Below are 12,255 nucleotides of genomic sequence, written 5' to 3' on the forward strand. Positions count from 1 at the left end.
AATGGGCGAAACTGGCCAAGGATAGGTGTGCCAAGCTTGTGGCATCATATTCAACAAGACTTGTGGCTGTAATTGTTGCCAAAGGTGCATCGACAAAGTATTGAGCAAAGGCTGTGAATACTTATGGACATGGGATTTCTCAGTTTTTTTATTTTTAATAAATTTGCAAAAACCTCAAGTAAATTTTTTTCACGTTGTCATTATGGGGTGTTGTGTGTAGAATTCTGAGGAAAGAAATGAATTTAATCCATTTTGGAATAAGGCTGTAACATAACAAAATGTGGAAAAAGTGATGCGCTGTGAATACTTTCCGGATGCACTGTATATATAAAATGTTGACATTTCTACACAGTGTGACTGAAATGTGTGCAAATCCCCTTAAATGAAAGTCTGCAATGTACACTTCAATCAGGTCTGAATTATTTCATTTGTAATTTTAAACTGTGGCGCGAAGGGATAAATCAAGGAAAAATATGTCTTTGTCCCAAACATTATGAAGGGCTCTGTACAGTATGTGCCTAGGGTTAATTTTTGAAAGACTCTTGACTAAAAGAAAGGCATGTTAAGGTGGTTTGCAAAACACTAAACACCGGGAGTCAAATAACTACCAAGTCTGAATTAAGTAAGTTGTAATTTTAAACTGTGGAGCAGAGGGGGAAATTAAAGAAAAACGTGTCTTTGTTGCAGACATCATGGAGGGCACTATAACTTTTCAAATACTGGAAGACCTTTTTCAGCAGATAAAATACGGATATTATTCCACAACTAGTAAGTAGTGATGACTGCTTGGAGCAGATAGCATCCCAACCAAGTGAGATCATGTACTGTGCTGTGTGCCGAGAGCATCCAGAAACCACACATAAAAGCGGTTGTTTGTTTGCAGACAAAACTATTGTTAGTTACTTTTGACATGAGGTAAGTTCTAAAGCATTATTGTTTGCATTATTATTACATGGTCCACATGTCAAATCCTAACCACTGTACCACCATGCTGCCTTGTATAACAGCCATCATGTTCTTTCTTTTCAGGTGTTTTCCTGACGGTTCTTTTTACTTCTTTTGCTTCGTTTATCAATATGCGTACTGTAATCTCTGCTTTTATTTATTTTCAAACTTATACCTTATAAGAAACTGGGAAAACAGTCTAAACTTTTTTTTTTCTTTTCTTGCAGGAATAAATCATAAGGAAGAAGCACAATGTCAGCTGGGGGTGCAGAGGAGGACATCCCTCTGGGCGAGAGAAAGACTGTCACAGACTTCTGTTACCTCCTGGATAAATCCAAGCAGCTCTTTAATGGTTTAAGGTTAAAACTTCACTACCAGGCTCAAAAGGCCTGTACTAATACATCATCCTCATTATTAGAATTGTTACACTTAAGCATGTCAGGTTAGAAACTTATTGAATAATTCTACCCATCTGCATATGCTTCTGTTACTTTGTTTTGTTGTCTTGATTGTTATATTCTTAGAATTGTCGGAACTGAGACTGGTGCAGGCCCCGCCATCCATACAGTATTCTGATTCCACAATATCTGTCATGGCTGATTTATGTGAGCACGTAGGGTAAGAAACCCTAATTGCATCAATGCACAAAAAAACTGGGTGCATTGTGGCTACACTTCAGCCATGGATGTGTTGTTGTGCAGCTACAAAAGAATGAAATATCATTCAGCTTAGGGGGTGCTTTTTTGTATCTGTAGTACAGTATAATAATAAATGAAGGTTTGTGCCGGTACTTATTTTGAGGTATTGATTCTTCAGCATCATTTCAATTAGGATGTTGTTTATGGCATTACGTAGATTTGTTTCGATGCAGCTTGGCAGCTCTTATTCCTCAACAGAATTATGTTAACAGTATTCTCCACTAAAAACGGATTTTTTTAAAATATGTTAATTACCCCACATACCGTACATACTCACGTATAAGTGGGGTCTTGAAACCAGAAAAATAGATCATAAAATCAAACGCCGACTTATACGCCCGTGCAAAAATACGACACTTAAAATTTTTTTTCCCATCTTCTTGCCTCCTTCAATCTCGCACCAGTTTTTCAGACACATCGAATTTTGTTGCAGCAGCGCAGTTACCAATTTCATTCACCACTTCAACGACTTTTAACTCTTTTAGGGCTGATGTTGATTTTTGTCGACAGCAGGGGTTGAGGTTGGATGTTGACTTTACACATTACGGATAGACCCTCTTTGCTAGGAGGAGTGTTAGACTCATTGACTTGACATCGAATCCCTGTGTGTGTGTGTGTGTGTGTGTGTGGGGAGCGTAGGGTGAACAGCGGGATGGCATCGGGCAAAACAGCAAAGCGAATGTACAAAGCAAAATCCTCTGTGGGCATTATTCTTTTTTTTTTGCTTGTTGCATATTATTGCTGAATCAGACTCTGACTCATCAAACTCCGATTTTTAATCGAAAACGAAAGGCAGGTAGCTGTTTCTTTTCCAGAAAGTGCCCTTCAGAATATTGGTTAGACAAACAGGTATGTAGTAAGTATGTAAGCAGTGTGACAGCCAATCTTAGAAAGCTAATGTTTAATGTTAAAGGCATATAGTGTTGGCTTTGTATGCTTTTTAGAAAACTGAGTTTTTGGGAAAAATATTCAGACCTGGGAGAAAATGAAAAAAATAATTAGCCCTGAAAGAGTTAATTTAAAACCAGCTTCATATTTTCTTCTGATCGAATGCTCCATCGTAGATAAGGGATGCTCTTACAATAAAGGTGTATGAGGGTGTTAGATACAAAAAACACAAAACAGTGTAAACGTCGCTTCAGAATAGTTCGGGTATCACCGTGTGGTCACATAGGCACAATACATAGCAAAGAAAAGGACCACGTGCCCCATGGTTACTCTCTCAGGTGGGTGCTAGCATATCATAATCTCTTGGACCAACAGTGTGAGTTTTCCGCATTCGACTTATATGGCCGACATTATAAAATACCGGAGATTATACGGTAAAGTCAAGTCCCGACTTATCCGCGGGAGAACTTAAATGCAAATATATACAGTAGTTTGTAGTGATGGTCGAGACAAACTTTTAAACTGGTGTTTGTTAATCTCCTAGGGAAATTGTCTTTTTGCCTTACTTTTGGGAGTCAGAGCACAGGGTCAGCCATTGTACAGCACCCAGGAGCAATTTTCAGGTTAATGGCTTTGCTCAAGGGCCCAATGGAGTAGGACCCTTTCTTGGATTTGAACTGGCAATCTTCCAGTTACCAGCACAGATCCTTAGCCACAGAGCCACCACCACATGTCTCCATGTAGAATGGCGTTGCAAACGTGTATGATGCAATATCATAAAGCCAATGGTGACCAACGCTATACAACAGCAAACAATGTGAAAAACGAAGAAAAAAATTCACGTTACTCGTGTCACGTCATCCTCATATCCGTTATCCCTTTTGAATTGAAGGTTAGACTCTTGACCAATGAATAATGTGTAAAGGCAGATCTTGCCTTTCCTGTTTATCTTGTGCGCTAATTTTTCCAGAAGTATCTGTTGAACAATATCTTAGCAAAGAAATGCATGTGGTTTGCATGTTTTGAACATACACCTGGATAACTGTCAGCATTCAGTTTTTCAAGTTGTTTAATCAGTTCAGGGTTGACGGGAGCTGGTGCCTATCCTGGCATCATTGAGCACAAGGAATAAGTTGACCCTGTATAGGATATCAGTCCATCATGAGCACCATATCAGTGAAATAATGTAGTCAACTCTTTTCTGAATTGTGTCTGAAATAGCAAACTGAGAAACACCATTGTAAGCTGTCTCATTGTATATGTGTAATGGAGATGGGGTTGAGAACTGTTTTTATATCTGCTGTAGATAGAAACAAGAACAGGAATAAAGGGTTGGGGTACCCATAGGCAAAGCACAAGTATTGTCTCACAGTAAAAACAACAAACACGAATTAATGTGCGTGTGTAAAACGTCTTCACAGACAAGAGTCTACAGTTAGACTGGGGGTGGTGGAGGTGCCGGCTAGGAAGTCGGAGTGGTGGACATGGCAGCTCCAAGAGCCCCAGAACCAGAAATGATGTCATGTTCTGGTGAAATGTCGGTTTCGCAATCTGAAGAGGGAAGGATAGGAGAAGTGTTACAAGACAGCGCCAACGTTTGACTTGGGGTGGAATTACAAATGGACAAGCCCTGAAGTTGTTTCCCAGGCCCACGTGTGTGTGTATGTGTGTGTGTGTGTGAGAGAGAGAGACTATGCATATCATCATCCATCCTTTACACAGGAATTCCATGACACAGTGGGGCAATTTTTATTTTTTTGTTTGTGAAGTCCTATAAGCATGGCAGCTTTCAAACTTTGAAGTGAATTAGAGTCTGTGAAAGGCTATTAAATTATTCATTATTGTTTTTAGCTTTCATGTTCACTTCCTCTTCTTGGCTAAGTTTCAAGCACCATTAAATCAAGGGGTGGTGATGATGAGGTGCCTTGTATGGTGCTTGCTGCTGTTTGCTGTAGCTATCTAAGTGTCCTTTTACTAGTCTTCCTCATTAGCAGTGTCAGAGAATTTTTAAATTAAGAACCAGAAGGAGAGACGAGAGCCAGGAAATCAAGCAAAGTTTTGTAAATGGGAAGCCAATGAAGCACAATTGTCAAGCAAAAATGAAAAACCACAGTGCTAGGAACTGATTGACCAGACTGTAGGACTGTAATACCTAGCAGCAGATTTGATAACTGTACCCTGTTCCTGTGCTTTTGACCAGTTCTGGGAATTTTTAGCTCCCCCTTGTAAATATTGTACATTAGGCATATACAAATATATAATTATTGTGTTTTTTTTTTATATAACCTAATTTCCTAACGTGGCTAAGTGTTAGTATTTAAAGTGTGACGACAAGTCATATTAGGGTAGGACTCAAAATCATCCTGTATGTACCGTATGTATATTTTGTATTTATGATGTTTCTGTGTTTTGTGTTTATTGCGTTTTATTTTTCATATATTAGTAATTATTCTATAGTACATCAGACTCATAAGTTGAATAGTGTTTAATAGGAATAAACAGAATTAAATTGCAAGGACTTTTGTTTTAACCTTTGGCGACTGTAGCATTTTCCAGATGGTCAGGAAGTCCGTTTTCTTAATTAACAGGCAGTGTGTGTGTGTGCAAGTTTGTGATTGTCTACCCAGTGCAAATTATGAAGGTGTGTGACCAGGTTACATGCACAGATGTTCTCAGTTTCCCGTTTGGCTGCCTGGTCAAATGCTGGTGTATTAACTGGAAGCAAAATGCCGCTGTTACCCTCCTTTGACACTGCATATTTCTAGCCTCATGTATTTGCTGTTTAGCTTTTTCTTGAAGAACAAATGATTTATATCCCAAGATTATTGCGTGCAGCGAAAGGGCAACATTCCTGTCGGATAAAATATGGTGAACTTTATTTCAGGGCATCAACCCTTTTGATAGAGCTGAAAAATGCCATTACGCTCTCGTTTCTCACAAATGCCATGCCAGCTATTGCGCGTAGCTGAGAGGAGCCGGAGGACTCGATTTTAACAGAAAAGAGCACAGTAGACATCACTGCATGTTCTGCTGTTATCAATTTCATTTTTTGCGCTTTGAACACATCTGCATTACCAGCTTTTAGTGGATTATTTTATTGATTTGACTTTTTAAGAATAATTAATGGAATTTGAGGGAGGAAACAGAAAAGAAGGATTGGCATAAATGCTCACATGTATGACCTCTGCCTCCCATTTCAGATAGTCAGTCTGCTGGATTCGCTTCATTTCACTGACAAATAGCTTAGGTGAATGCTGAATAAAGGGAAAGGCTATTGTACATTTTTTATTCTTCTTTTGGAAAAGCTTCAAGAAAAATGTGAATTATTTCTATTCTTATAAACCGTGTTAAGGTAGCTTCGACATGCAAGTAACATTTGCATTATTAAACAGCGTATTCATTACATTTTCATTTCAGCCTGAAGGAACATTTTATATATTGATGAAAGTCTAAGTTTGTGCTTTAATAGAATAAAAATGCATTAAAAATTATATACATATTTTAAGGCAATCCATAATATAAGGCAGCATGTTGGCTAGTTCTGCCACCCTATGGATCCTGGGTTTGACTGTACATGTGCAGTTTACATGTTCTCCCTTTGCCTGCATGATTTGTGTCTCATATCCCCAAAAACATGCAAAGCAGTGGATCTAAATTGGCCCGTATGTGCATCTGTGCCCTGTGATGGACTGGCATCCTGTCCCAGTATATTTTCTGCCATGCACCTGTCAGATTTGACCTCCCGAAACACGGAATTAGGTTAAGTAGGTCTGGGAATGTGAAGCTCTGTGGCTTTGTCTGCTACATGATTTCTGACATCTTACGTACAAAACAAAAATGAATGTTATGGTAAGGTAATGCAAAATACTTTCATGTCACAGGCAAACACCTTTTGTATCTGTGTGTGTGTATAGTAATCCCTCCTCCATCGCGGGGGTTGCGTTCCAGAGCCACCCGCGAAATAAGAAATGCCGCGAAGTAGAAACCATATGTTTAAATAGTTATTTTTATATTGTCATGCTTGGGTCACAGATTTGCGCAGAAACACAGGAGGTTGTAGAGAGACAGGAACGTTATTCAAACACTGCAAACAAACATTTGTCTCTTTTTCAAAAGTTTAAACTGTGCTCCATGACAAGACAGAGATGACAGTTCAGTCTCACAATTAAAAGAATGCAAACATATCTTCCTCTTCAAAGGAGCAAACAAATCAATAGGGCTGTTTGGCTTGTAAGTATGCGAAGCACCGCGGCACAAAGCTGTTGAAGGCGGCAGCTCACACCCCCTCCGTCAGGAGCAGAGAGAGAGAGAGACAGATAAAAAAATCAATACGTGCCCTTTGAGCTTTTAAGTATGCGAAGCACCGTGCAGCATACTTAAAAGCTGCACACAGAAGGTAGCAACGTGAAGATAATCTTTCAGCATTTTTAGACGAGTGTCCGTATCGTCTAGGTGTGCGAACAGCCCCCCTGCTCACACCCCCTACGTCAGGATCACAGATAGTCAGCGCAAGAGAGAGAGAAAGAAAAGTAAGTTGGGTAGCTTCTCAGCCATCTGCCAATAGCATCCTTTGTATGAAATCAACTGGGCAAACCAACTGAGGAAACATTTACCAGAAATTAAAAGACCCATTGTCCTCAGAAACCCGCGAAGCAGCGAAAAATCCGCGATATATATTTAAATATGCTTACATATAAAATCCGCGATGGAGTGAAGCCGCGAAAGGCGAAGCGCGATATGGCGAGGGATTACTGTATATATATCCTCTTTAATAAAACCCCTGTGTGCGTCCAGTGTCCGAATGTGTGTGTCTTCTGGTGAAGTGCGCATGCGCGGAGCACGGTGCGATTCTACAAAACAGATGCTTCAAAGGCCGCCTGACGCATCACACAAGACAGAGAGGGCGGGACCTATAAAATATCGCGTGGCCGATCCAATCGGACTTCGGTAAATGAGGTAAGACCTAAAACATAAAACACGAAAAATCCAATCGGGTACAGAGATGTGGAGACCAGCTTCTCGATTGTTGTGCAAGTGTTCACTCTGAGGATGTCAGATTTGCGATTAAGAAGCTTGGCCTGGTAAACTGTAAAGTGAAAGTCGTTGAAGGGGTTTTCCTAAATACAGTATACGAATTTTCATGATATTACAATACAATGACTTTTAAAATTAGATTTATTTTCGCGCACATTAAATCAGTTGCTGGGGAGAATCTGCTGATTGCCCACTGTTGTGACAGAAAGTTAAACGCATATTATGGACAGCAAAGCCAGTATTACTGTCAGAGAAAATTACAGGCATTTTACGGAAAAAATTTAATGAGGTAAAAGGTCCCTTGCCATTTAATATAGACTGTTCCTACTAATGTTTATGGACTACTGTTCTAGCGCCCGTTATTGTAACGGGCTTAATGTCTAGTATATATAATATTGTGGAAAGCAACCTGGACACAGACAGGTAGACATCGTTAAAGCACCACGACACGTTTATTTACAGGAATACTATATACAAGTGCACCCACACCCCAGTGGTGCAGCACCAATCACCCTCAGTCCAGACCTCTCTACAATGCCTTTCTTCGCTTTCTCTACTCCAAGCTTTGTCCTTCTACACTCCCGACTCCTTCCATCAAATGGAGGGAGGCGGCCCTTTTATGCTCACCCGGATGTGCTCCAGGTGCCTCCCGATAAGCTTCCGCCGGCCCTTCCTGGTGTAGCGGAAGTACCGGCTGCGCACCCAGAAGCACTCCGGGTGTCCCTGGTCTTCTTCCCCCCAGCACTTCCGGGTGTGGCAGAAGTGCTGAGGGACAGGGCTCCATAGGCATCAGGGCTCCCCCTGGTGGTGACCATGGGCCCCTGTAGGGTTGAGCTTCTAAGCTCTGTTCCCGTGGTCCCCAAGCCACCAGGGCGGTCGCCCCCTCGTGGTCTGGAGGAGGCGTATGCCCTCCTCCGTCCTTCTGGGCCTCCCGAATGGGTACCACCCCCAGCCGCTTGCCACAATAAATATATATATATATATATATATATATATATATATATATATATATATATATATATATATATATATATATATATATATATATATATATTAGTGCTGGATAGCGAGTAAAATTCATCAGGTCAGGTAAGGTTGAGGAGCATGCACCAAGTGTGATTATCTGACTGGTGGATGGGGTTTTGTTACAAAGTTGAGTACAATCCACCTGTGATGTTGCTGCTGTGAATTGAATCTGATCGTCGGAGCTGAAGGGGAGTGTTTTTTTTCTGAAGTTGTCCAAGCATGGCAGGTGGGCCTCGGCCCACTGATTGGGAAATCTTGGTTTATTTGAATCTCTGGATTTCTAACCTCTGCTCTTTTTTTTGACCACTCTAACTGGATTTCCATTTTGGGGCATATCTATTTTGCCTTTTTGCACTCATTTAAGTATTCATGTGTTTTATAGAGTATGTTCTTGGAAGAAATATTTTTCATTTAATAAGATTCCTCATCTGCCCTGCTTATACAGTCAATGGTTTACAGTGATCCTTTCTCTATGTGGGACATTTGCTAGTCTTTATATTTTTTGTGGCCATTGTTCCCATTCAAGGACCTGCTTCCTCAGAAGCTAGCAGGTCAGATTTGAAATCTGTCTAAAGTTAAGTGTGCTTCTGCTGGGTGCTCCAGTAAGGACCCTGGCTTGCTCTAAGGCTAGTGTGGAGACCCCTCTGCAGATTGTGGAGCAGAACTCTCTGATCCAAGCCAGTGAGACCTCTTGTTACATGACCAACGATGGAAATGGCTGCAAACATGCAGACAACTGTCACAAAATGGCGGTGATCTTCCAAACAACTATACTTCCTGGTGTTGGCAAGAGAGCAATAACACATTTTTAATAGACCCAAAAATAGTGGGTTCTCCATCAACCATAACTCAGATCCCAACAGAAGACCCGCCCCATGTAAATGAACCAATTGAAACTCTTTTTAAAACCTTTTTGTACTAACTTTTGAAATGTGCCAGACTGTTCTTGAGAGCTGTCAGATAGGATTTGTTGCTGGCCGGCCTGAGGTGGCATGCTTTGCCTCATAGTTCATTCGTTTTACCGTTAGAGGCTTTGACAAGTGCGGCTAGCAAACAGAGAGTTGCTTTGTGAGACACGTGATGTAACACTCAGTCTGTGTGTGTAATGCAGTCAGACGGTGGTGTGGCGTGTTTGTTTTGCCATGGACAGGTACATCAGCCACTTTTTATTTCAGCCTGTTTGTTCAAGTGGCTTAGGCTGACTAAAATGGCCCCTTTCTTTGTCATCTGTCTCTCGAGTTCTTCTCTTATGGAGCATGCTTTTACTCTGCGTACAAATATCCCCCATAATAGGAAGATTCTTCTTGCACTGCTGTCTTTCATCCTAGCTAAGAAATGCCAGCAGGAGGGTGCTGCCACCAAAGCTTTCAGCAGTGTCACATTTGCATAATTCAGTGGTACATACGATAAATTTATTGTGTCATTAAAGTCAGGCTTTGTTGTTTGAAGGAGGTGAAAGACTTTTTGGGTTTCAAATAAAATGATATTCTGATAAAAAAAAATCGAGCTACTTGGATGAACAGCATGAGCAGATGTGCCTGTTTCTATGGTAACTGCTTTGCCGGGCTCATTTTCCACAGCTGTGGTTCGTATTTATAAGTTAGATATTCAGGTCCCAGGGTATGGTTTCATATCAAAGTCATTGTGTATGACTTAATAAAGGTCCTAAAATCAAACATATATGAACATTCTCGAACCCAGGACAACAGCTCATCACAGGCCTTCAACACAGCAGGCACAGTTTAGTGTCACCAGTTAACCTAATCCTTCACATCTTTGGGATGTTGGGGGGATAACCAAAATAACATGAGGAAAAGCTCTCAAGACACACTGCTGGGAACCAAATGCAGGCTTTTGGAGCTGATAATGTTATCAAGTTTTGTTCCATAGCTTTTAAGATAATTCTGTTCAAAGAAGAAGGATCGTTGAGGTATGTTAAAGCTCATTTCAGTGGTGTCCAGTAATCGGACTCATTTCTCAACTATCGTAATAACATAAGAAATTTGACTAATGAGAGGAGACCGTTCAGTCTATCAGGCTTGTTTGTTTAACTAATAACTAAGCTGTCCCAAGATGTCATCCAGATTCTTCTTAAACTTCGTTACGGTGTTCTGCTTCAATCTCATTTCTCCGTAGTTTGTGTCCAAGTCCCACAATTCTTTGTGTAAAGAAGCTAATAGCCAAGCTGTCCCAAGATCCCATCCAGATTCTTCTTAAAGGTTGTCGCGGTGTTCTGCTTCAGTCTCATTTCTCCGTAAGTTTGTGTCCAAGTCCCACAATTCTTTGCGTAAAGAAGCTAATAGCCAAGCTGCCCCAAGATCTTAATCAGATTCTTCTTAAAGGTTGTCGCGGTGTTCTGCTTCAATCTCATTTCTCCTTAAGTTTGTGTCCAAGTCCCACAATTCTTTGCGTAAAGAAGCTAATAGCCAAGCTGTCTTAAGATCTAATCCAGATTCTTCTTAAAGGTTGTCACGGTGTTCTGCTTCAGTCTCATTTCTCCGTAAGTTTGTGTCCAAGTCCCACAATTCTTTGCGTAAAGAAGCTAATAGCCAAGCTGTCTTAAGATCTCATCCAGATTCTTCTTAAAGGTTGTCGCGGTGTTCTGCTTCAATCTCATTTCTCTGTAAGTTTGTGTCCAAGTCCCACAATTCTTTGTGTAAAGAAGCTAATAGCCAAGCTGTCCCAAGATCTCATCCAGATTCTTCTTAAAGGTTGTCACGGTGTTCTGCTTCAATCTCATTTCTCCGTAAGTTTGTGTCCAAGTCCCACAATTCTTTGCGTAAAGAAGCTAATAGCCAAGCTCTCCCAAGATCTCAATCAGATTCTTCTTAAAGGTTGTCGCGGTGTTCTGCTTCAATCTCATTTCTCTGTAGTTTGTGTCCAAGTCCCACAATTCTTTGTGTAAAGAAGCTAATAGCCAAGCTGTACCAATATCTCATCCAGAGGGGTTCTTATTTAGACATGAAAGCATTGCTGTTCTCATCAAATTAAATCCTGAAACACTCGCACTACTCTTGCTTTGTCTGACTCACAAATAAAGACATACAAAATATTTATCAACTTATATACACAATTTCATGCCACAACAGTCCCTAAAGCCTTTGGAATTTGAATCTCATCATACATTAGAAGGTGCCTTTGCAGGGCTGCAGGTAATCCATTTAACCATTGATCCATTTTATAACAATACAGTACAGTAACGTGTTCTGGTGATAATCCATGAAGCTCAGCCTTGCTGTTATGCATCGTTTGAGTTTCAGTAGCATGTGATTGGATCACACACACCTGTCATTTGTAGGCGCCTTTGGATTTTTACAGCTTATCTGTCGTGCCAATCCACAGAGCAGAAATGTATCACGACCAGAGATAAATGTGTGTGACCTTTTCTTTTTTTTTTTTCTTACTCTGTTCTTACAATTCCTTCTGTGTTCAGACCAGCTTCCTTCAAAACATCCATCTGAAGTGGCCTCCTCCCAGCGGTGCCCTGACAGAGCAGCTGATTTTAATTGCATAAGTCACATCGTGCCGCCCGCCTTTATCAAGTTGTGTATGATTCCTAATTTATTCTGCAGGGCTCTGCCGGCACCAGCCAGAAAGTCAGCACTGCACTACAGGATCAGCCTTCTGTAACTGATTGAAAACCCGAGTGTTGCGTTGCGCTGCT

At 40.8% G+C, this 12,255-nt stretch overlaps 2 protein-coding genes across 2 annotated transcripts in view; one reads left to right on the plus strand and one right to left on the minus strand.

Moving 5' to 3' along the window:
* The window catches only part of scai (suppressor of cancer cell invasion), a 404,273-nt gene that overhangs the window by 185,594 nt on the left and 206,424 nt on the right, over positions 1-12,255 (plus strand). Inside the window, exon 4 of the mRNA XM_028809140.2 lies at positions 1,173-1,304. Within this exon, the coding sequence (XP_028664973.1) occupies positions 1,198-1,304 (107 nt within the window). The 5' untranslated portion in view covers positions 1,173-1,197. The remainder of the gene's footprint in view (positions 1-1,172; positions 1,305-12,255) is intronic.
* Positions 1-12,255, minus strand: part of LOC127529167 (uncharacterized) — a 445,804-nt gene that overhangs the window by 108,835 nt on the left and 324,714 nt on the right. The window lies entirely within an intron of this gene.

Source organism: Erpetoichthys calabaricus, chromosome 9, assembly GCF_900747795.2.
Source record: "Erpetoichthys calabaricus chromosome 9, fErpCal1.3, whole genome shotgun sequence".
Classification (NCBI taxonomy): Eukaryota; Metazoa; Chordata; class Cladistia; order Polypteriformes; family Polypteridae; genus Erpetoichthys; species Erpetoichthys calabaricus.